This window comes from Malurus melanocephalus, unplaced genomic scaffold, assembly GCF_030028575.1.
Source record: "Malurus melanocephalus ecotype Western Australia unplaced genomic scaffold, MMel_1.1 scaffold_287, whole genome shotgun sequence".
Classification (NCBI taxonomy): Eukaryota; Metazoa; Chordata; class Aves; order Passeriformes; family Maluridae; genus Malurus; species Malurus melanocephalus.
The window spans coordinates 954,912-980,598 of NW_026623519.1; the positions used below are offsets into that span (position 1 = coordinate 954,912).

A 25,687-nucleotide genomic window follows, 5' to 3' on the forward strand; every position below is an offset into this window, starting at 1 on the left:
ATTTTGCAACTTAGGTTATTCAGCCTGTCTGACCATTCTCTAGAGCATATACGTATCTTTCTCTCAATTATGTTATCAGAAAGCCATAAATTTTCGTGTTAATTGGGCTTTTGCTCTCAATTCTCCCTCTCTAGTGGGGGAAAGGAGARAACATCGTGGGTGCAGTGCTTTTTGGCTTTCAGCACAGTCCAAACCACGACATTTTTTGGTGCCGTGACTCGGATTGGGAAAAAYCAGGTTTAAACCCACGACAATTTGTCATGTGTCAGAACTGACTTTAGTTCAACTAATTTCTCTCTTCCTGTTGCTTAATTGAAGAATTAAGGAGGAACCATGCTCCTTCCCAGACACAATGCTAAGGAGACCAAGAAGCTCCAATGTTGATCCAGGATCAGAGGACAGGAAAGGCTAAATACCTCGACACCTTTCTGGGGAAAGAAAGTGGAAAAGGTGATTTGAGCTATATGAAATTCTGAGAATCCACTTAAGACTCACTATCTTCTAGCACTGCACTACATCTTGCCTCTTCCTACCCTGATATTCCTGTCTGTATGTGGTTTACATGAGCTGATAGCCTTAAGAAATAATACTGATGCAATAAAATTATGAACATGCAATCTGCTCCACCCTCTATGATATTATTTCAACCATACTCAGTAGAGACATGATTTAGAAAAAAGTTACTGTTTTAAAATGTGAAATCAATTGAAAACAGTGAGGCAAACGGGGTCATTCACATGTCTGAGTGTCCCTTTTACCAGACATCCTGTAAGTCTGCGTTCTGTAAATTCCTCATGGGAGAAGCTTCAGTGGAAACTCAAACATTGGGAAAAAAAAMCCCAACTCTCAAAACAACCCTCAGGCAACTATGTTTCGATACTTGTAATGCTCACAGAACCATTTGATTTGAATCAAGTATGTGCTACCGGAACAATCATAAGCCATCTTAGTCAAAATATTCTCAAGAAAATGAATCATAAATACAGTAGGCCTGAATTACCTCTTGGTGTTACTGAACTCTTAAAAGCTGTGTGTCCTTGCAAAGGGACATTCACACTGACACAGGACATTAGCATCTTACCACCACTGTTCAACACAGCCTCTACACAGGGACAGAGTAATACTGTAATTAAAGAAATTTTCATCTGCTTATGTTATTCCCTTCAGGAATTGTGTGAGTTTTGAGCCTTTTTTTTTTCTTAACAACTACTAAAACATGAGCCATTTGTGCTTTCATGACTCCAGTCTCTCCTCCTGAAAAACAGGAACAAGACAGCTCCCCRCTCCACTTTCAACATGCTGCTACACTACTCCTGTACCTGGATCACCACCTGAGGTAACTTACATTCATATCCGAATCTTGRGCTCCCCAGTGGCTCGAGTATTTTTTCTTTTAAGACGTCTGCTTGTGTAAACAGAGCGCACTAAGAAATACTAAGTTTATGCTTTTTATGCTAAAGGACAGAAAAAAATGTTCTGGCATAACTTAGGAGATTCTCTTGAGCTAGGAGAAATCTTCTTGGACCAAGGATAAAAGGGAAAAAAAACCCAAAAAACACCAAACCCAAAACCCCTTCCTTCTTCTTTCAAAACCTTTCCAAAGCTATGCAGAAACCTGAAACTTCCTAAAGGAGAGATATTTTTGTTTTCTTATGCAAAATATTTCTTCAGATTGTTCAACTTCAYTTGTTTAATGCTAAATATCATAAAAACATTTCTTATGGAAATGAAGATTCTGCAGTGGTTTGCTTGTGAATATTAGTCAACTTTCCACCAGACACAATAATACCTATTTAAAAGCTATTAAGGGCACTTTATGGCAAATCTGAAATAGTGTTCCCTCCAACCTTGACAGATACAGGAAACTGGAGGTTTGGCATACCTCTTCACAACAGTGACAAAGTTAAATTGTACCACTGACATTCATTACTGAAATCTGTATTTAAGCACTTGTGCTGGGGGGGGGAACAGATTCAATTTCTTTGCTTAAAGTTACAAGTTTCAGAAAACTAAAAGCAGGGAGTGTGACAAAAAAACCCACAGGCTACAATTACCACAGGAATATACTATAGGAATGTGTGGCAAAAGATCAAACTTAAAAACCTGCCTGTAATGAAAATTATTGTGAAGCAGGTATTTAAGAAGTTTTAACCAAGCTAAAGACCAGAACGTGCTCAGCCTTTCCTGCACATCTGCATATGAAAATCGAAGTACAGAGCAGCATTTCTTCCTTCACACCATCAGCAGGATGATTTTTTTAATATAATGGCTCACTACTAATTTCTATTATGAGCTTAAGGTTGAACCCACTGCAGTGAGCAGGTGAAGGGTTAGTAAAACAGCCAAACCACAGAAGGAAAACAAGGAATAGTTAAAAAYGCTGATCTTCTYAAAGTTGTGAGATGAAARATTAATAGCCATGTTTCTTARAAGTGTCATGAATATCAWATAGTTAYTTTGGGAGAAAATAGTTTCTGTTCRCTCCATAGTYTTCACTCCTTTATTTGTAAGACATATATATTCAAACTAATCTCAAACAGGTRAAACAATCACAACATGTTTCAAAACCTTACCATTAGCTTCAGTATGTACATTCTGCATTTTCCAATGATTTTTAGAAATCTGTTTTAGTTATATACCTATGACTTCTTTAGTTCAAGAGGTGCATTTAGAGAGCCTAAGAGAGACCTTTGCACATCACAGCACAAAGATTCACATAAACTTTTCATTTTAAGGAACTTCATTTCAGACATACTGTATTTCAGCAATAAAGGTTTTTCATTCATTTCAYGTTTTGTAATTCATCAAAGYCACCTGAACTGTTTATTTTAGAATAYACTAGCTGCACAAACATAATACTTACCTGATCTTTGGAAAAAGCTTTGACATGAATATTTTTGACCGTCTGAACTACACCATCATAAAATTTCACAGTGTATGTACCTAAAATATGAAAAAAAAAGCATAGGAGTTCAACGATCAGAAGTTATTTAACACAGCATCAACTAAYAGCTCCAATACTCCARCTGTACAGCTAGCTCTAGATGAAARGTGCCTTRTCTGTATTGTTAGAACCCTCAACACAGAGCTCCTATCACATGCAAGRTAAAGGAGACACAGCAAAGTTATCCAAAATAATTCTGGTCAAAATAAAGGTCCAYGTCTATCCTCAGATGGGCTTTACTCACAAAACTCCAAAATATTTTTGGTGGAATATTCCAATACATAATTACATAGCCTTTTTCTTCTTCATCTTAGACAAGATCTAACACAATCTAAGGCAAGCCCAGCAYTAGATCAAATCTTTCACAGTTSCCCCTCCCCTTCTGATTTTTAAGRGGTTTYGCAGCTCTGACAATAGSTTTTATTGCAGTTACAGGCATCTCTTAAAAACGAACTTAAATAACTTTCTCCACATATATACTTAAAGCCATTACTGACTGGATATCCCAGCAGAAAGTTTTTCTCTCATAAACAGGGTAAGAAGTTTAAAAAGCTGATGACAGACTAAAACACATAACTGAAAATACAGTTTTTCACAGTTGTTTTCTATCTGCTATGGTATCTCTCCAACWAAGCAACAAGGTTCCAACACAGTTAGAAATACATGACTACCAAGCAAGACAAAACCAGGAGTCCTTACCATCTTTGTTAACAGAAGTAACTTTGGCTGGATAGAAGCGACAGTCAGACCAGCATGCCAATACCTGATCATTGATATTAAATCCCTACAAGACAGTAGTTAAAAGTGTCTTCAACTGAGAATTACTGAAACATACAACTTTATTGAAACATTTCAATTACTAGCTTTCCGATGTTTAAGGGAAAACATAAAATTTACATAGTAGGTAACACAGCAACAGTGAAGCATTTTAAAGCAAAATTCATACAACTGCACATTAAACTGTTACACACACAAATGTCCTCTAATTTCTACTTACTGCACAACCTTCCTCCTCATGCAATCCTTCTTTTCTTAACTGTATTTTCTCTAAGGGACGCAARTAAGGACTGTCCCAACAAAACCATTCATCATATCTATGGTTCCAGCGTTTGAAATGGATGAGTACTTTCCCCTCTTCATAATCAATTTCTTCAATGTGTGCTGGATACCTGGTCAAAGATAGATTAAAATATTTTAATTAAGAATAAGGTAAGCTGTCTCAGACACTCTATACAAATAAACCTTGGTTTATCTCCTCCAGTATTATTAATCTGATGTACCACTTGTATAAGCAAMAAAGATGTCACATAATGACTGAGCAGAAGCATGTAACAAATCCCAAAACTGAATAGCAAATGCAWACATTGGCTGCAGCAAAAGCAGACAACTAAGGAGTTATTAGTCTGGGGTGGAAAAAGAAATTTAACTACAGATCCAGAAGTCAAAGACCTTTCCTACATCTAGAAAYGTCACATTTCACAAAATCGATAGCTTCAGCTCACTCTTATCAAGAATAACAGCTGGGCATCAATACACTCATTTCTCTGAAATACCCATCACCAGCCATCATGAATCATCTACCCAATGTAACAACAAAAACCCAGCAGGCATACTAAATGTAATTTAACTTTTAGATTCTCRAAGTTGAAATTTATCTGCAAAACCCTGGCATTCTGAAATACAAGTTTCTCAGTACAGAGAAAGTACAGGAATCTGAGATGAGTCAAATTCAAACATTTCTGATCAGGAAGACCTTGTAAACTCTGTATTTCTTCAAATTGCATTGGTAATTTGTCACTTCAGTAAGTATTTCAGTAAGAATCACAGCATATTTCACTACCTCAACTGAAGGTAACTTTCCAAGTATAGTGCCTTCCCGTTCACAGTAACAACATCAAGAGAAAATTTCCATTTTCAGTATTATGATGTTTTCAGTATTTTGGAAGAAAGGCAAGGCCTTAGTGAATTCTTGAACAAAGTACTRAAGACAAAACCCAAATCCACAAATATTCTTTACCTGATAAACCACACTTAAAAAACAGAACAACTGGCATCTCAAAAGGATSAAGCCTCATGCTAACAATAAAGCCTAGACATGTCAGAATTAAGACTCAAATGCAACCCGGGCTACCATTCTACAACCCTACAAAAAGGGAAAGCAAACCTACCTACAACTGAAATCCTTCAGCAGATCTAATCAGGTCATAACTTCACAAACGGGAGATACTTAAAGCAGGGACACCTCTAACTCGTTACCAGTTTCTTGGAAAAAAAAAAGAAGCTTCCTTCCTGTGACAGTCAAGATATTTTATGTTTAGGTAACTCAACTGTCCTCCACAAGTTCATGAGGGGGCAGTAGTCACAGTCACAATGTAGTTTTACTAAACATAATTTTTTTTTTGTATCACTAAGTACAAGTAATGACAAAAATCAGTATCCCATTCCCTACAATCTGAGTGAAGCAAAAATGGGTAAGAAATCCTATATCATYTCAGCAAGAGTAGCCAGAAGGGTGTTCTTGCCTTTGGGATGGCAGTATGCCTAGGACTTGTCCAGATTCTCAAGGAGGGAAGCTGATAAAAAGGACAGAGTGCTGACTCAGAATCCAGCTAATAATCCTGTCCATGCAGGTAACCATTCTGGGAAACACAATCCACTCTTTACCACCGAGACAAGTTACAAGTGAACTAATTCAGTGATGCAAGACCATTCCATACTTCATATCCAGCAAAATGAGGAACTTTCTCCACTGGAACTGTCATCCCAGAACCACATGCCAGTGCCATGTGCACCTATCCCACTTCACTGATGGGAGTCAAGATCATCACAAAAAACACATCTGACAATGAGACCAAATTTCAGTCTGCAGGAGTAAGTGTGGTTGAGTTAGAGCTAGCTCCCTGTCAGTTCTTGGAGAACATGCTGCAAAGCCTYAACATCTCTTTTTGAAGCAAGAACATCAGTAAACACTCAGTGCTCCTGACTGGAGCARTAAACCTATTAGAAGCTGTGTCAGATCTATCCATGGACTCTGACAGGCCTTGACACCACCTTCCTTTCAGATAAGAGCATTCGCAGCTCCAAAACCAAGCAGCAAGGTTCACAGGCTCTCAACAGATCTGAGCACCACACACAGACAGGCCAAGCTTCCTTCCTCCCACATGTGTATTCCTTCATAAAACTGAACAAGCACAGCACATCAGGAGGCACAAATGCTCATAGATCTATGCAGAAGAGTAATAAAGCATTATCCATACACATTCTCCAAAAAGCCTGGGAACATACCAAGGGGCAGAGGTAACTTAAATTCAGATTTATAAAAAAAAAAAACATACTATGAGAGGACACACAAAGTGAAAAGCCAATAGCTGAAACTTGGATAAGGTCCTAAAGCGCAACTGAGATATGTCCAGGGTGTCCCAACACATCCWCCCCCAAATCACAAAAGGAGTCATCGGCTGACTCAATGAGTATTCAAACTGCTAATTGATTCTGAGTAAGAAAACCCAAATTATACTGATTTAAACATTTATCTAAAACACAGTGAAAAACAAGCTGAAATCAGAAACTACTTCTTGCAACATGCAAAGGAGGGCAAAAGAAGCAGTTATTCAGCTCAATTTGAAAGAAATTATGAGCTCGTACCTTTCAAGGACTTAGGAACTGGCTAAACAGAATGGGAAAACCTCTAAGATGCCCAAACTGCTGGCATTAGTTTTCAAAGAACCTAAATGACAATCAAAAGCTCAAAGAGCATAATTCTAAATAGACTATGGTTAGCAATGACTGGCAACTGCAGCCTACAACTGTCAATGCACAGCAATCAGTATGAAAATGGGTTTATGGCAGACAAATGTAAAACTACCCTCTTCCRGGAAGAGGTAAGTGTCTGGAAATTGCCTGGACTAGTCTCTCTCCATTCTCCTTTCCTACATACCAAAACAGAACTGCTATAAATGCTGACTCCCTGGGAACTAGGAACAGACAAGCTTATTGCAGTCAAAGCAATGCAGAGGAAAACCAGCACTGTGAAAGACAACAGCTACAGTGGTTCACCTTTTCAGTACTTAGAYCAATTCCTGACAGCATGAATAACTGAACTCATGGGACTGACAATCTGAATCTAACAGGTAGCACCATACTCTCAATATTACTCAAGAGCTCCAACTAGAATCAAAAGTCCCTTCACATTCATTTTACTCAGACAATAGACAGAAAAACTTGGCGGGGTCATTACAACAAGGTAACATCATTTACCTACTGCAGGCCTCCGGAAGAGTCATACTCTTTTCAGTGAGAAAGGATGCAGCTAGCCAGCACTGAATCAGTTTAAATGATCCAATGTAAAAGGTTYCAGGAAGTCAATTCACCTGGGACAGTGTGCTCCTGTCCATGGCTACAGCAACCCCTTTGGCATTTCCCCATTCAAGGCCACCCAACTGTGGCAGTACCCCTCCTTCACCCTCTGAACCCCAGCACTATGTACCAAGAGAGCTTTCAGCGTCCACAGAGGCTCTCTCCCTTTAGCAACCCAAGGTCAACAGACACGAATCTTTCATGACAGCTTTGATCCATCAACCCAAGCCCTAAGAACTTAAGCCAAGCACAAAAGTACTCACTTCACTCCCTGGAGTTCAAGTATAGGACACARCAGACAACAGCACCAGGAATTGCAGTGCATTTTCAATATGCTATGATTCTAAATACAACAAAGCAACCTCTGGTACGAGCTCTAAGGATGCAAAATTCACTTTGCACCTTGGCAAGAAGCTGCCTCCACATTGACTACTCTGCTGGCATACAAAGTTTTTTCTTCACTAGGGCTGACAATACATCCAAACACACTGGAAGTTCTTAACTARCAATTTGGGGCACAAGCCACTACTGTGAAAGAGAGGTATATGGCACTCTGAAATAAAGTATTTTCCAAAGCATCATTACCAATGGAGTGGCAATAGTRACTCATGAATTGGCTGATGTGCTTGGTACTGAGCACAGAAATCAAAGCTAGCACTTCAACCAAACAGAAGACTTTGCACCTATGTTTTAGTGCCAACACAGCAACAAATGTATACACAAGAAAAGCTTGGACCTCCAAGGTCTAGCACTGGGAAAAGCAAATGTCCGCAAACAGAGGATCCTGTGCCCCCACAGGAATGCACTGTAACCACACCATGGAGCAGTCCTGGTTGCACAGGGGTACATGACAGTAGCAGAGCAAAAATAACCAGTCTGCTGTCCTCTATGAATCCACACCCAATGAGTTGTGTCAGCACTGACAGTTTTGCTAAGCCCCCAGCTCTTAAAAATTTTGATTTAGAAACCCTGAAAAAAGAAATGCACGCAATCCAGGGTTCAAAACTTAGCAAGCAAACAAAAGATTTCAGAACTGGAGAGGCCATAACCAAGTTATGAGATCAGAGCTGCAAAGCACTATGTGTAGGACAGGTCATTTATGAGAAAGTGTTTCCAAAAATGAAAAAACATAGAATAAACAGCATATCCAAAATTCAAATTTAAGCCAAAGAATATGCAGGAAGTATARCAAGTTGTTAAATTTCCCCCAACTAAGTTTTCCCAAGCAAGAACTATGTAGACCCAACCCAAACATGTTGTTGAGCAAACACCTCAGAAGGATAACAGTCATGACTCAAGTTATTAGCCTTACTCAAACACCAGCTATCAAACTGTATCTTAAGAATGCTTATGTTACAGACAGTCTAAGAAATTTTTGTAAGCCTGCCTAATCTTTTTGCTGTACTAACAGAAGTCAAAACTACCGACAATGCAGGCAGGTTCAGATCAATGCTTACCTACACAACTCTTAGTTGCACAGGTAAGCTAAATTAACGTATAAATGTCATTTAAKGCTCATACTTCACATTTGCTATGGAAAGAGCTATGTTTATTCATTTKCACAATGTCCAATGCCACCTTGTACCTGGACAGTACATGCTCTGCATGCAATTAAGATGCTTTGGAATAAATCCCCTGTGTCTTAAGACTGTGTTTCCATCCTTCTGAGATGTCCACAYGGTTTTCAATAATGACTTTGTACACTTTCCCTGTTGGCGGGTTCCAGAGCTTTAAGTCCAACCATATCTAACCCATGCGAACTTCTTAATAAAAGTCAACTATAGTTGATTTCTGGAAAGAGAAGTTATCTACAGGAGCTAAAAAAACCCTAATTAATTCCTGGATTTAAGGAGTCTTTGGCAATTTTCATTTTATCTCTCATTCACTGAGAATTATTAAATGCTAAATTTTGCGCTGATTACGTGGAATGAACACAGTTAAGTTCAGAGTTAGCCCAAGCAATTTTAGGCTCTTTTCCCTCTTCCTACTGCAGTGGCTAGTGTAGAAAAGTGTTCATCACAGGTGAGGGCTGCAAGACAGGCACCAGACCAGACTTGTTAGCATGAATATGTTTCTGCACACCGTTTTTTAATACTAAAGCTGAGAGCCTTCATATGAACACAGGCCTAACAAATCAGATTTTAAAGCCTGCAAATTCACAGCAATACTGGCAAAAGAAGCAGCGAGGATATTCTGTACTGCAAAGAATTAATTCTTCCAAAATATCTGCTCTGCAATACTAAGTATAGCACAGAACTTAGAGGGTGAATTAATGAGAATGAGAGCCTGAATTCAACTAGATTTAGGAGCAATCCTATTTCCAGACACAGCACCAGTACACTTCTCGAGGGCCAGCACAACATATCAGCATCTATTGCCCATTTCAATCACTGGTATATAAACGTTCATAAATTAACTACAAACCAATGACYAGGACTCTAAATATCATACCAATACAAAATGTTTAAGATATTAAAGACTTAAAATTAACATAATATGAATGGTTTTAAAAAAAATACCAGTTTTTTAATCTGTCACGGGCTTCCAACTGGGCTCCCACCTCAAAGTTGATCCCTCTTCTATTCGGAGGATGTTTTGTCATTTTGTAATATCAACACTGCTGATTTTATTCCCCTGAAAAATGCAATTAAATATCAATCACTAATCAAGACAWACACAAAATAAGCTTATGCACTATAATCCCCAGAAGCCAGATGTTAAGGGACCRCTGTAATTTCAGTTTACAGAACGCAAGGGGGCAATTAAACAAGGGTTCCCAAGCGACAGTGTGCAGAATCAATCCAAGAATGTGTTCAAAATGGCAGCTACTGGACTATGAAAGAGTGAGGCACAGCCTCTGTCCATTGGTCCAAGTTCCAGGTCAATTAAGAACTATGCAACCCAATTCAATTCACAAGTGATACATGAAGTTCCACAGTATTTTCTCCCCCCTCCCGGTTTTGATGAAAACAAGGAATCCAGCAAACAGAAAGTAGGCAAAAACAAACACAATGACAATCTTTCAACAGCTACCACATTAGTGAAACACTCTAGAACACTATGCCACYTCATCACTACAAGTCCAATAAAGTTCAAACACATTAGAAATATGTAGGTTTTTTAACTGATTTTAGAAGATGTTTTACAATGCTTGCGTATCTGCATTGCTTTCATCCAACTTCTCCACCATTTTGACCAGAAAATAAAAATAATCTTCATTAACATGTTTCCAAGGGATAATATAAAAGTTTAAGAAATCTTGCTGAAGTAGCTTCTGTCAAGGTACACCAAGTGAAAAAGCCTGGTAACAGCTATTTTTCTCAGCTATTTCCCACAACTGTAAGACACAAATTATGAYCCATTCCTGCAGTCTTCAAGCTCACAAGATCCAAAAACACAAATTAAGTTTTATTCAATGGTCCTTATAGTAAAGGCTGTGTTTGAAGGGTCATTATAGATGGACAAAATGGATTCTAGTTAAAATAAAAAACCTTCTAGTCTTACACTACAAGAGCAAGGAGACACACACAGAAATAAGCACCAACATTTTAGTTCACATAAGGCATAAACAGCAATGGTATCAACCGAGCTGCATCTACAAAAGGATTAACATTGTGAAGAGCTATTTAAAGTTCAAGTGTGGCTCAGAAATCAARGAYATTTTGGAAAATCATGAAGCTTCTMCAACARGGAAAAGCTACTCCTTCACTACACTTTTTAAACCAGGCCATTTGCCAAGGGCTGGCCACAGAGGCAGCCCAACCACCTCCATTAAACCACCACACTGCAAAGAAACTTTTCTACCAAAAGCTCATCTCCGGCCTTCCTCTAAAGCAGAGCTTTTAGACTGATCCTCACCTCTGTTAAAGCAGCCTGCAGGGGTATGGGAGAAAAATACTATTGCTTGCAAGTTTGATTCACACCAAAAGATAAAGTACYCTAGCCACCTAGGAACTAAAAATTAATTTCCTACAGCAGTATTTGGTAACAGACTTGAGTTCACACGGCACGGATCTGAATGAGGCCAGTCTTCTAAAGGTTGGAGCAGGAGTCCGTAACTTTTGATTGAGAAAGGAAACTAAGAAACACTTGAGAGTTGGGATTTTACAGTTTATTTTGCATCAAATGTAGGCAGAAAAAAAGAAAAAAGAAAAAGAAAAAGAAAAAAAGGGAAAGGAAAGGGGAAAGGGGAAAAATCTGAACAGCAAGGGCAAAGCTACATTTTATTTTTAAGAGGTTTATCCACCCACATTCTTTGCAGATTTACATCATTAAAATATCCCTTTCTCACACTAGCAACAGGATTTCATGCATCCAAATGTGGAGCAGAYAGACATTTTGCTTAACACTTGCAGAAGAAATTACATCCACAAGGTGATTCTTTCCCTAATACACTTATTTTCCCCTTTCACTAAGGAGGGACACACAAAGCCAACATGCACCCAAAGGTGCCAGGGATTCCTCTCAACTCACCTACATGGGGCTGGAGAGGAACGTAYTTCCCTGACCTCAGTAAGAGGATCCCATGCAACAGGGCTTCTAATAAACACACACCAATTTTGGTGAGGAAATTACAGATCCAGTCAATTTTTTTTTAAAATGTGAGCATCCCAACTAAGAGGAATTCTGAAGAAAACAGCCAAAGCCATTTAATCATAGTTATAGAAGCAGCTGATTCCATATGGGAATATCTGAACACAGCTAGCCACTAACATCTACATTAGTCAAAGCACACACATATTGCACTTCACTAACTTAGACAAGCTTGTTAGAAGGCAGTGGATTACAAAGCTTAAAGAGAGGAAAACAWTTTATGGGCAAAAAATCTCGTATCMCTGGTCCCTCCTCCCACRTCTTCYTTTSTTTCTCCTCCTAAGTTCCAAAACTTGGGCTGCTTTGGGTTCTCTCTCACATCCTACCTCTGGCTTGCACTGTGTGACCCAGCAGTCCTGCTCTTCAGACCATGAAAGCAGGCTGGCTTTTCCATTTGCAGCTAATTTCAGGAGCAAAGTCCTCAAGCAGATGCATACTTGGCAAAACATTACATGACATAAATCACTCAGTAGATGTTCTCAACCATTCTACCTTGAAACATCCATCCTTACAGCAAGACTGAAACCATGAGACCCGACCTTCACTGGGAACTGTAACATGGCTCTGCACAAAGTAGGCCAAGAGGCAGTGCCAAAGTACGCTTCACCAGCATGACTGTGACCATAGAGAGAACTAAATTTATCAGAAAGCAAGCACTGAACACAAGGGCTTGCCTACTTCAAGATTTTATGTTTCAGCCTCTGTCCTCTCCTGCAAGGACTGCTTAAAACCTTGAACTACATTAAAACAGCTTGTTAACAAACAATCCCAGACTGATCACACAGCCACAGCTACAACTTGGAAATAAGAATACTTCGCCAGAACATCTCTTCTAAAATTTTTTTCAGCAGAAAATCAATTTTTACTAACTTGGTACSTAAATGAAGATACAAGCAGGATTTCCACTCTGGTAACTCTGGTAATACATTTATCCAATGCATTCAAAACCATGATTAAAACAAGGAGACTAGGCCTAWCCAAGAGCTCTATGGCTTTTCTCCAAAAATTCTTTATGAAGATCAGATCTGTTTCAGGAACAAATAGTTCAGGATTTAAACAAGTCACTGCTTCCAAAAGAAGCTACTTCCAAAACATTTCTAAATCTACATTATTGAAAGAAAACATGTTGTTTAAAAGGAAGAGTCTTCTCCATCAAGGTCATCTTATGTTAATTTTTAAACTTTTAAAGAGTATTCAACTATTCAGACACAGATATCAATGACAAGGGACATTTATTTATCTCAGGGCCATGCAGACAAAAATACATTAATATGGATCCCTTCACRGATCATAATTTTTGACTTCTAAAACAAGCTTTTTGCTCTGCTAACGGTGCAGGTCCTGTACACCTTCATCTACAGCTGTTCATACCCTCTCCAGTTTTAGGCTCAGTTAGTGCTGAGCCCCAAACCTGGCATATCATCAAGTTCCAACAGAAGTGGGCTCCTCTGGAAACTGAAAATCTGTTTCATATTACCAGAGAGAGTAAACCARTTATGGCAAACTTTCATTAGCAACAGTCACTACCATTTCCTCCATGGAAACCGCAAAATCACTGCAGCCTTCTCCAAATACACCTACCCTGGCAAAAACTATTTTCCAAATCCTAGCTGAGAGATCAAACCATTCCTTTACCAAGTGTCACACCAAAACCCCTTCCTTTAAATCAGCCCCACTTTCAAACTGTCTCAGTGCTGCTTCATAAGCAGCTCAGAAGAAATGCAATTCACTCCCACAATTCAGCCTATTTCCCTCATTCTTTTGTGGATCCATGCCAAACGCAGGCATTATGCTTCCTCTGCCCAAAGGATGCAAGAAGGAAAAAAAGACTACCACGATGAAAATCTCCCTCATAGCTCTCTGACTTGATAAGAGGAGCACGGTCAACTTTGACAGTGTGCATAAATATAACACTACTTTGCACTGGAAATTTATGTTTTATTCTGGATGGGAAGCTTGCTGCATGGGTACCTTGGTGGTGATTCAGCAGGACTACAGGGCAGGACAGGTAACAAAAAGCACTGGCAAAACCAGGAAGAAAGATACAGCACATATGTTGGTGACCTGGGGTAATGCAGGCAGCACTGCCACTCCTACAAGCTTGTTGTTTTGCTTYCTTCTAGGACAAAGAATTGATTCCACAAAGCCTAAGGCTAAACCAGACTGCCACCCTCTTCAGCACCACTGCTCTAAATCTGCTGGCACATCTACGTATGAAACTGCCAAGGACTAAGCCTATTCACATTTCGCAGATCAGGTTTCTTTTTTACTCTGCAATCATTAGTTCTGAMCTTCTATCATCTGCACACATGACAMCAGCCTCACATCTTSATCAGTAGTAAAATGATGAAAGCCTCACCCAGTTCACCCCCTACAATATGCATGCCCCCATCAGGAATGGTCAATCCAGAGAAGTTCATGGTCCCCACYGCAATTGGAACACCTTGCAAGTGGATGACCACAGCCATGCTGTGCTGAAGCCACACACCTGCAGATGAGAAAAGGTATGATATCAGACTGCAAAGCAGTATTTACAGACACCACTTATACTGTACAATCCTAATGGCATCTTATGAAGAGTAAGTGGAAGTCTCACAAGTACCACTTAAAAACTGTACTGAAGTGACATGGGAAGCTGATTACAACAGACTTTTAATGCCTGCAGACAAGCCACCCTCTGCCTAGTAGGTTTTGACCACAGAGCAGTGCTACCATGAAGTACGCCTTCCTGTATTTTACCCTACACATAAAAACATATAAAACCCCTATACCTGCTAAACGTGCTAACTCAAGAACAACTTCTGTTCATCCGAGAATGTCTGCTCCTGCCTTATGCTGGTTTTGTGTACCATTTCACAGGTAGCTGGCTGTTTTCAGATGTGACCGTAAGTTTCAGATAATGTCCTTCACACTGCTATTTCTAACAGGAGAAGAAACATGAAAGACTTAAACTGGACAGGAAGACTTTCTGACACTGCAACGAATTCCAAGAAATACTGAATCATACCCCTTCTCCTATGCAAAAGACACATTTCAAACAAGACAAGGGACTATACACAGTTCTTACCTSCATGATGTAGGACCCTCAACTAAATATTCATAAGCACTTACTTGCAACTACACAGGCGAACTCTGAAGCACATRACACGGAATCTGGATTCTGAACTGATATAACATCTCAGTAACAAGAATGCTAGACAGCTGATCCCTCACCACTGACATTTCCTCAAACCGTAAGACTGAGTACTTGATTTCAGTCTCCTACTTTTTCTCTACTATATACAAGTAAATTAAGAGCACTGACACAAGTAAAAATCTACACTTGTTCTTCTCCTCAGGCAGAAACACKACTTTCCCAAAGTACTCCATGACAAAAAGGAAAAGGTGTTACATGAGAGACCCTTCCCTGAACAAGATCCTCACTYTCTACCTGAGATTATAGGGCCCGGAGAACATAATTTTCATCCCCTCAGCAACATCTCGTATAACTGAGCTGCCAGTTTAAACTGGTGCTGAGACTGCTATAGATCAACACAGAAGCAGAAATTATGAACACAAGCAATTCAACAGAACAAAAAATAAAATGTTCTAAAATGAAATCTATTTGAATTACCAAGTGCATTTAAAGAAATAAAYACTCATTACTGAAAACAATTATTTTCAGTCATTTGATGTCTCATTTAGCCGTTCTGGTTTCCCCTCTTTTCCTGTAACACACTAGAGATAAAAGACAAGCACCTAAACACTGAACAAACAAAAAGAATTTGGAAAAATGTTTTAAGTCACATAAAATAAATCAGATTTTTCTTAAATAATGCAACATTAATGAAAACCTACTTTAATGAGACTGGATATTTTCAGTCGAAGGAAAAATGGCAATCTTTAAGAATATAAGAATTTAATGCAGGTAAGTCTTGCAGATGTACTGTGGATAGTATTTAAGAAAAAACTGAATTTCAAAGCATAATTTCAAAAGCTAAAAAAAGCTACAATTAACAAAAACAAGGATCCATGCTTATACTCACCAAAAAAYTTGTTTATGTTGTTACAAACATTCCAAACAGGACTGTACAACTGTAGGAAAGGAAAAATAAAAATCATATTAATTCTGAGACTAAAAGTCAAAAAAACACTCTTTCTACAGTCAAACATAATCCATTAATAAAATAACACCTCTAGAACAAGAATTTAACCTGAAAATATTTCAGTACATGTCAGCAGACTGCTGTGATGCGAATTAGAAAGATGTTTAAGAGACCCTTACAGACACAGACACTCCCTCTGCATATCCACATCAAATTTCTCCATCATTAATGTATCTATTGGCAACTAAAGGTCACCAGAAACTTTATCATTACTCCTGCTTYGGTGCAACAGATATTACAGAATTAACTAACTATGCATTAAGTAGGCAGTCCTCTCCTGTAAATGAAGACATCCTAAATGGGATCATCTACATTACCAAATGGAAGAAGGAGCTTTATTTTGCTCATTCAAGAATGAACTACAAGTGTTTCTCAAGAACTGCTTCTTCATCCACAAATCCAATTCCTGTCAATAYATGCAGGCCTCCTCACACTGCAGGAGTGACAAACAGTCATTTGAATTGTTCCCAGAATCCAAATTCAGGCTGCAGATTGGGCATATCAATGACATTTCTCATTGTTTCTATTTGAACTGAAGCTGTATAGAATCTATTGTGGGTTAGGAATGGTATTCTCCCATCAAATGCTCCCACTGAAAGGAGAATTGGAGGCAGAAAAGGTAAACATCACTGGTTAACAACAACTTACTGAAAACAGCAATAAGGTGAGAAAACGAACCATTACAGCARTTTCAGTACAGGTCAGAAGACTGATGTAATCCAAACCAGAGAGAAACTCAAGAGATGAGTGCAGACACACAAGCACTCCCTCTGCATATTATCCCCATCAAATTCTWGCCATACCCTCTTCTAGTCACAACAAAAATTAACCTTGTCCTGGCCAGACCCAGGACATTATCCACCCCTTATTCTATACCAAATGATGTATATGATGCCCAAATCCTACCCATTTCCAACTATAYGCATACATATATACAGACATAGATATTTACACCAACACAGCTATCATTTCCATTGTCAGTGGCTGTCYCTCCAAGATGTCTGTTGAGTTCMTTTAGTCCAAGACTGTGGGCTCCATCTATCCTGCAAGTCTTCTAGGGCAGGAGGGCTGTTTGCAAACTGCAGCAGGAGTTTATGACTGGTCTATCTGGACTGGTCTATATACCCTGTCCATGGTAGTTATGGCCGTGGCAATGTCATCCAGCAACAAAGAATTCAGCAATATGATACAATTCAACATTACAGAATCTTCTCACCCAAAAATCAAACTCCTCTGAAGTACATGTTTCCCTGTCCCTCTGAATTACCCACACAGTGTAACCAAGTCCTTGAGCAAAAACAATCCCACAGATGGGCTTGTCTTTGTCTGAGGTAGGACTAATCCCAATTGTCTACCATAATATGTTCCTCATGCAATTCCTCATATTCCATTTCTCATGGGGACTTTATTCCTTTCTACAGAAGGTAGAGGTTCTAACTGGGGAAGGCCAGCTTGACTGGTGGAGCCTCAAGGGTTTATTAATCTGGTTAAGCAGGTTTTTGCAAAATGTTGATCTCAATGTTTGAAGATCCATCCACTGCTTTCAATACGGTCAGTAACAGTTCATTATGCTGTTCAATTTTTYCAGAGGCTGGTGCATGGTAAGGAATATGATACACCCACTCAATCCTGTGCTCTCTGGCCCAGATGTCTACGAGGCTGGTTTTGAAATGATTCCCATTGTCCGACTCAATTCTTTCTGGAGTGCCACGTTGCCACAGGACTTGTTGTTCAAGGCCCAGATGGTACTCTGGGCAGAGCCATGAGGCACAGRATACATCTCCAGCCATCCACTGATGCCTTCTACCAGTGTCAGCATGTAACGCTTGCCTTGGTGGGTCTGTGGGAGCGTGATGTTATCCATCTGCCAGGCCTCCGCATATTTATGTTTTGACCATCACYCCCCATTCACAAATCAAGTGTAGAGGTTCAACATGGGCTGTTTCTTTCATTCAGCAGTATTTGAAGATGGTTGGATGGCTTTTCAGCTCTGCACCCTGACCACCTTGTCCATCAATAGCTTCTGCAACTTACTGGGTAGGATCCCCTATGGCAGTTTTCCATCTTCAGTCTGCCCCTATGAYATGACAGGAACCAACAGTGAAGAGAGCATATTGCTTTTCATTTTCTGGGAGATGATTATAGGGTGGGGCCTCCTTAGCATGTGGCACCTTTTTATCCTCCTCTTCTCATGGTACTCCTGATATTTTTGCCTTCATATCACTTTCTAACGATTTCCAAGATCCCTGGGTGATCATGGTTTCCTATTGAGCTCACTGTGAGGGCAGAGCAACTCACTCCATGTGGCATCAGTGGCATGACCTGTGGAAGGGAATTTCCCTTGCACATTCAGTCTCGAACTGGCAGTCRGGGTGCCAGAAAGCACTGTGTTTCAGTGTCAATCTCCTCTGAGACAACTCCAACCCTCCACAAGCTGCCAAGATCACTTCCTCAGCTGAGGTGTAACAGGCCTCAGATCCYCTTTACCACCAAATCCAGAACCCCAGGGGTTGTCTTCAAGTCTCCACAGGTACTTTGTCAGAGACTCCAGGAAGGACCACACTTTCCAGCTGCAATGTAGAGCACATTTTTCACATCTTATCATGTCTTGACTGGCCYAAGGGCTGCTCCATGAACAATCTCCAGTTTAATTTGTTCAAAAATTTCTTGTGGTTATTTAGCACCCCACCTAAAACTGCTGTTTTCCCATGTCACATGACAGAGAGGGGTTACAATCTGACTATCTTATGAAATATGCATCCTCCAAAAACGCACAATGCCAAGGAAAGCCTGTGTTTCTTTTCTACTGACTAGACACGCTATTTTGATGACCACATMCACTGGACTCTGACAACATCCATCTTGCCTTTTTACTCCTAGCAACTGAATTTTCTGGGCAAGTCTGTGTCCTTGGCAAAAACAACCTTCAGGGGGATTTATTTTCTCCTCTTCCTCAAAAACATCCCCTGCTGTGCTGCCCCATACAATGATGTCATTAGTGTAGTGGAAGTATTCTGGAGTCTCACCCTCTTCCAGTGCAGCCTGCATCAGTCCATGGAAAATGGTGGGACTGTGCTTCTACCTGCTTCTACCTCTGGGCAGTCAGTTCCAGGTATACTGGATGCCCCTCCAGGTAAACACAAACAGTGGCCTGCACTCTCCTGCTAAAGAAAGGGAGAAAAACATGTCAGCCATTTCAATGGTGGCACCACTTTGCTGCCTYGGACTTCAATTTATACCAAAGATCTAGCATGTCTGGCACAGCAGAACTCAAGTGATGGTAGGACTTCRTTCAGGCCATGAAAGSCCAGTGTCAGTCTCCACTCTCCACTGCACACACTGGCYATGMAGGTMTACTGAARGGTCAATGAGTCTKGCTGACCACTCTTTGGCTGTCCATTTCATGACTCATCCYATGGAAAGGGGTCCCTGGCTGATGTGGTATTGCCAACAAGGTACTGTCATGGTAGTGATGGTACCTGCTCTTCAATTCTCAGCAGGCCCACAGCAGAAGGGTCCTTGGAGAGACGAGGCAAGGTATTCAACTGTTTAATTTCCTCTGTCCCCCCAGCAGCTAACCCAAAAAGCCCAACAATGTCATTTTGGCTCTTTGAAGTATYCTCTTGTGAGGTGATCTATGCCAASRATGCATGGGGCCTCTGGAACAGTCACAATGAAGTGTTTTTGCCATTTGTTCCCCATCAGGCTCACTTCAGCTTCCAGGACAGKCAGSTGCTTGGATTCCCCCGTCACCTTAGAAATATAGATTCTGCCTCTACAGATCTCAATAGCATCACGGTACATTATGGACCAGYGCCAAATAAAACTTTGTACTCTTGTGGGTCTGATCTGCCAGGCCATGGATCTACAGAGACCAATAGATTCCAGTATCCCTTTCCCCCACCTGGCTGTAGGCAGGCCCTCTCTAATTCTGGTCATGGTACTCGCTGCTCACTTCCTGTAAATATGAACTGGAAGTCCATTCAAGTGAATTCAGGACAATCGGAAGTAACATCAGCCCTCCTACTGTCTCGGGACTTGCACACTGGAAACAGAAGAGGATTTATCCTTCAACAATTCCCTGTGGTGGTTTTTACACCTGTTCTGCTCACACTTCTGTGCTACCAGGGAAGAGGTTGGTTTTCCATCCCACTTCCTCACRTCCTCTATGTGGTCATTATGTAAAACCACTTTACCTCATGATGTGCCCCCTCTCTCAAGCAGGAGGTTGGCTGCTCCTAATAGCAGAGACTCTGGTCTGTAYTRGTGGGGCATGGGAMATTTCCTCTCCAACCTGCTCCAGTCTTTCAAGTCTGTCCACAGTCTTGGACAGTCCACAGCCAAGGCACAGGTCAGGTAGCAGGAAAAAAGCTGATTTCACATTGCCAGAGTCAGGTAGTTACCTGGAGCACTTCTTTGTCCTCCTTCTYTCATTGACATCAATGCCAAYGAGCTGGTGTACAACACTGGCACACCCTGTACAAACTTCTGCCASAGGTATTGTTGTTAAAAACTAGAGAAAATGATTACTTGCTTCAAACAACTGAAGGGGAGGGAGCAGGGCAAGTTCTGTGGAAAGTGGGAGGTACACTGCTCCATTCTTCACCCCTGCCCCCAGGAAYTGGTAGTCCAGCACAGAACGATTTCAGGCACTGGCACACTACAAGAAATGCCCCACATCCCATGCCTGCAGCCTCAATGTAGCCATAGAGTGGCTGRATGACCAGAAGCCCCACCTGGGGGGGCAWAGCCACAGGAGGCCAGGACAGATAAAACCCACTGCTCTGAGATGCACACGGTCAAACCCCTACTATCCTTGGATTTTATCATAGCTGAGATTGTAATGGGATCAATGTACTGGGTTTTCTCCATTTTCACTCCTAATTTCCTCTCCTCGGAATAAGGGTAACTTAAAGTCAGATAAGTAGAGTTTACTAAGTAAAACCTTTCTTTAGATTGCCTATTTTGTTTCAAATTTTGCCAAATTCCCAGTCTGCTAAAGTTTGCCAGTTAAGTTTGGTTTTTTAACCTCCTGAAAATGCTGCAGCATTTCACCCTTGTGCCCACCACAGGGAAAAGTAGTACCTCAAGGCTCTTTGAAATAAACTTTCCAAGTGAGCACTGGCTCTCAATACTTATGCATACTGGACCTCATCTGGATTTACAGCGGATTGATTTATTCGAATCCTTACAGATTATCCCCAGCACAGCTAATTTGCTCAGGGATGGAAAACTTTCTCTATGGTGTTTCACTTGCTTGGACACACTATTAGATCATGCTTGAGAGAGTACCTTTCCCTCACAGTTGACAAGAGCTGCCTCCAGAAACTGAAAGTTTGTCCTCTTCTCAATCCTTTGGCCAAAGCCTACATCACAGGACAGGGATTCTAGTTGCTTGGCTATACTACCACCCAGTGCCAAACCATCAGCAGCAATGTCCCAGTTCTGAGGTTGCTCTGGGTGTTCTAGCAGCACAGTATTCACTTGCAGCAGGATGCTGAACCTAAGATTTTTTTTTATCACCAAGCATCGACATGAATTTTAGCTATCAGATGAAAAATATTATGATTAAAAATGGAAGGAGCAAGTCAGAAAGCACAAAAATTATCTGGTTACAGTACCTGCTGCAGTAACTGGACTTGGATTTACAACTCCGAGAACAATCTACCTGTAAAAACATTCATTAAAAAAAAGAGTCTGAGAAACATCTTTTACAGATAATTTGCAGCACCTGCAATATTGGCCATCAAATATCCCACAGGTCACTGTTTCCACCCAGTCAGTGTACAGTGTTCTGACACCTAGACACCACATTCTGTTTCATTATTTCACTGCTTCCTGCCTTGACAGAACCAAATCTACCCTACTGGTTGATAAAGGACATTTTCAAGACAACCAAATAAAGGAGAATCTTCCAAGTTATACTGCCATAAATACTGATGAAAAAATATGTCTTTATTTAAGATAACTTATAATGCAGATATATCATCTGTGCATGTGCCACCCTGTAAGAAGGATGTGACTCCCCTATTTAATTTTTATTAAAGGAAAGAAAGGGATGCACTACTTGCAGACTTGCCTCCCAGCTTAGAGATGAAAAGATSRCAGGAAAAACAAAAACAAAAAAAAWMWSWGYSYMTWTYTKYRMRMSYMKWRWMASMRMMAGAGAGAAGACAGCCGCAGCATAGGCAAAGGACRGATACAAATACACAGGATCACTTAGCAAAAAAACTATTAGCAAACTACAGTATAGGGAAGAAGCAATTCCAGCCTGGTGYACTCATAACCCCTGCTATGCCGGTACAAGCTTTTAAGCCTAACTAAAATCCTAACTCAAACCCTATCAACAGCACTGTCTTTGCATCACTGATGCACAGGTCTAGGCTAAGGATACTCCACTCTATATCTGGAGCACTACATGTGTTCAAGATAGCTTCCTGACTCAAGGACACTGTGGAACAAGAGGATATGCTCCATTTCCTTGGGAAAGAAGTACTGATTTTAGGCAGCAGAAGAGTAAGTCAATTTTGAAACTAGTATTTTAACATAAGCAACAAGATCAGGAAAGCTCTTTGGTGCTAGCTTCATGTTAAAACAAACAAACAAATGGAAAAACGCCCACACAACCAGCAATAGTGCTGCTGCTTCTTTCCATTAATACAGACTACCAAACTGAAGACACAGATGGAAAGTTTTCCTTTCTAATTAATTTCCTTTTAACCAATTTTAAGAACTCTATTTCAGGTAAGTTTATGAAAAAACAAGGCAGACTGTAGCAAGCTACACTTAAATAATGCTGGTTGAAAGTTCTCAAGCCCAGTAAAAACATACACATACATACATAGGCATATCAACAAATTAACATGCCTCAGAACGAAGTGTTTATATCCCAATAAGCATTATTATCTGCAGCCAGTCAGCATGGACACAGTATACACTCATGCATGCATCACCATTTAAGCCTGGTGCTTGCAGCCACAAAAAAACGCAGGTAGTTTCAAAAGGTCTTTAGAAATAYACAGGCCATGTAGCTACTGGTATATGGACAGCAAGGACAAATTAAGAGTACCAAGCCACGATTTCTCACCTGAACAAAGTACTTTCCTGACAAGGAGTCAAAACAAACCTGTAGGCAAGCAATGAAYGGAAGGATGAAGATGAGGAATTAATTGAAGCAAAAAAGGAATAGACTTACTCAACAGTACAATGAATTCATAAGCACTTCACAAGACTTCTCATTATGATGCAGCAGTTGAAAGGATATGCAACCTTTTTTTCCTTAAGAYTTAAAAAACCCCACTGTATCCATGCAACTAGGCAACCATCAAGAGTACAGCTGAAATACTAACAACAATCACTTGCAGGGCTGAGCAATCAATCCTTCCCCTCTCCCATGTACATTCTTTAGCTCCATTCACAACACAAGTGCTCACATGTGTGCAGGCCAGTGCCACACAAGCAGGACAGCTAGTGTCAGTCACTGTCAGTCTGACAAAGTTACAGCTATAGATCATACCTAGCTTCTGCAGATGTGGTCATAAATAAAGTACTCAGTTACAGAGAATTTATCATCCCCTACAATTAAAGTAAGGATTGCACTCTCCTTTCCTGGCCAGGAGGTTGAATTTAAGTCAGAATCATTGCCTAGGTCATTCAGGAACTACAAGAGCAAAAGAAAGTGCTACAAAGAGCTTAGCCAATTAAAGGTAAGATTTAATTACATGCTTCTTACATTTCAGTCAAGGCAGTGCCGTTATGARCAATTACTATTCTAGCCTCGTTCCCAACTTGACCTTAAAATTACAGGCAAACAGATTTTACTTTCAGCCTGYTCAAGCAAAATTTTATTTCCATTGAGGAGACATCCACACAGTTATTTGTATGAACTCTTCCACCACAAATTAACTTGGGTCAAGTAACATGTATTCATATCTAAGTCCCCTTCATTTATTACTGTGAAACTACTAGAAGCCACACAAGAACTAAAAGAGAATTACACTACAATCTTTGACAAAATCTTCTCACTTGACTTTTTTTTGTAAATTAGTTCTGTGAAAGAATACTTACTCATTGTAGAAAATTAAATGAACCCAGGTCAAAAGCATTTGTTACAGAGGTGACCAATTACAAGCTGTTACACAGATACTTAGAGAAAGTTAATTCAAGTCATTAACATTGCTTTAACATTTCATTTAATTCTCTTACTGCATTAAACACCACATTCTGTAGTCAAGTGACATTTATTTTATTCAACTTGGAATCATCAACTTTCAGATATTTCTAAGAATAAAACAGATATAAATCAGACCCTCCTGATTTATTTTAAAGCATTTAGGCTAGAAACAATAGCCTGGGATCACAGAAACATCTCTGGTACCAAGATTTTCAATAAGTAAACGAGATAAAGCTGCTTCCCGAAATTATACCTGTTTCAATTAATCAAGCCCTGGCATGGCTACAGATTACCAACTGGTACCAAAATCCACTTTGGTAGCAATAAGCCGTATCTGAACCCAGACCTGTCAAGAACACCACGGTGTTTCCCAACCGCATTACATAGGGGTAATTACACAGGCAGCTTTGGGGTCAGTGCAAAGACTCACCGTGATTTCTRTTCTTTTAAAATAATTTAAAAAGACAGAATACAGGGCGATAAAGAAGACTTAACAGGACAGAAAAGGGACACAAGCCTCCAGCCGGCRGTACCGTTTACGGAAGCCTCCAGCTGGCATGCTAAACATCCGGCAGGACAAGTACCTGCTCCATGCGGGCTCCCCARTTCCCCTRAGCCGGGTGCAGCCRGCCCACCGAGCAYCCCCGGGACYAGACCCGCCGGGGCCCCACAGCTCYTGCTCCCCGCCGCAACCGGCCCGCCGGACATCGCTCCGGACCCGTCAAATCTCCGGCTCGGACCCCGCTACAGGCCCTGCCATGCGGCCCCTGTTCCGGCTCGAGCTCCGGCGCCGCCGCAAGGTCACTCGGCCGCCCCCGCCGGCCGGGCCCGCGGCGCCTGCGCTCGGCCCGCACAGACTCACCCATCCGCACAGCTCCGCGGGCCGCCGGGCGCGGGAGGGAGCCAGGGACCGGGGAGCGGGCGGGGCCGGCCCGAGCCGCGGCCCTCAGCGCATCGGGACGCAGCCGGGCGAGAGCGGCCCCGCTCGGCGCCCCGGGGCCGCAGGCGGGAGGCGTCGCCCGGCCCAGCCCTTTGTGCGAGGAGACGCGCCCGCCCGGCCTCCCTCCCCCCGTCTCCCCGCCGAGCCACGGGCCCGCAGCGCGGGGCTGGGCAGGCGGCCCGGCCGGCCCGGGCGCCGCCGCGCTCTTACCGAGGGATCTGTACGGGAAAAGGGGTTAGAACGGAGCTGCCCCGCCCGGGCCCGCGGCGCGCTGAATCCCGCGCATTGACCGCTGCCGCACAAAATGGCCGCCGCGCTGCGGCGCGGGCAGGGGGCGGGGCCGCGGGAGCTCCGCCCACTCCGGCCGGAGAGCGCGCGCAGGGAGCGAGCACGGAGCCCGTCGGGGCGGCCATGGCGGGGCACGGGCAAGGAGCGGCACCGCTGGACTGTGCTGTGCCGGGCTGTGCCGCCGGGCCGGGCCGGGCTGGGCTGGGCTGGGCTGGGCTGGGCTGGGCTGTGCCGGGCTGTGCCGCTGG

General features: G+C 41.5%; 1 protein-coding gene across 12 annotated transcripts in view; it reads right to left on the minus strand.

Annotated features, from left to right (window-relative positions):
* The window catches only part of PHF20 (PHD finger protein 20), a 73,960-nt gene extending 48,480 nt beyond the window's left edge, over positions 1-25,480 (minus strand). For 5 of the 12 annotated variants that reach the window (XM_057376711.1, XM_057376712.1, XM_057376710.1 and 2 more), the window contains exons 1-7: positions 25,362-25,480; positions 21,660-21,706; positions 15,919-15,967; positions 9,820-9,934; positions 3,942-4,113; positions 3,644-3,728; positions 2,864-2,943 (exon numbers count right to left, since the gene is read on the minus strand). In XM_057376711.1, the coding sequence (XP_057232694.1) occupies positions 2,864-2,943; positions 3,644-3,728; positions 3,942-4,113; positions 9,820-9,902 (420 nt within the window). In that variant the 5' untranslated portion in view covers positions 9,903-9,934; positions 15,919-15,967; positions 21,660-21,706; positions 25,362-25,480. Of the gene's footprint in view, positions 1-2,863; positions 2,944-3,643; positions 3,729-3,941; positions 4,114-9,819; positions 9,935-14,252; positions 14,382-15,918; positions 15,968-19,064; positions 19,203-21,659; positions 21,707-23,125; positions 23,165-25,073; positions 25,197-25,361 lie in introns of those variants that run through there. The other 7 variants (XM_057376701.1, XM_057376706.1, XM_057376704.1 and 4 more) reach the window with 7 other exon arrangements.
* Positions 25,481-25,687: the final 207 nt, after the last annotated feature.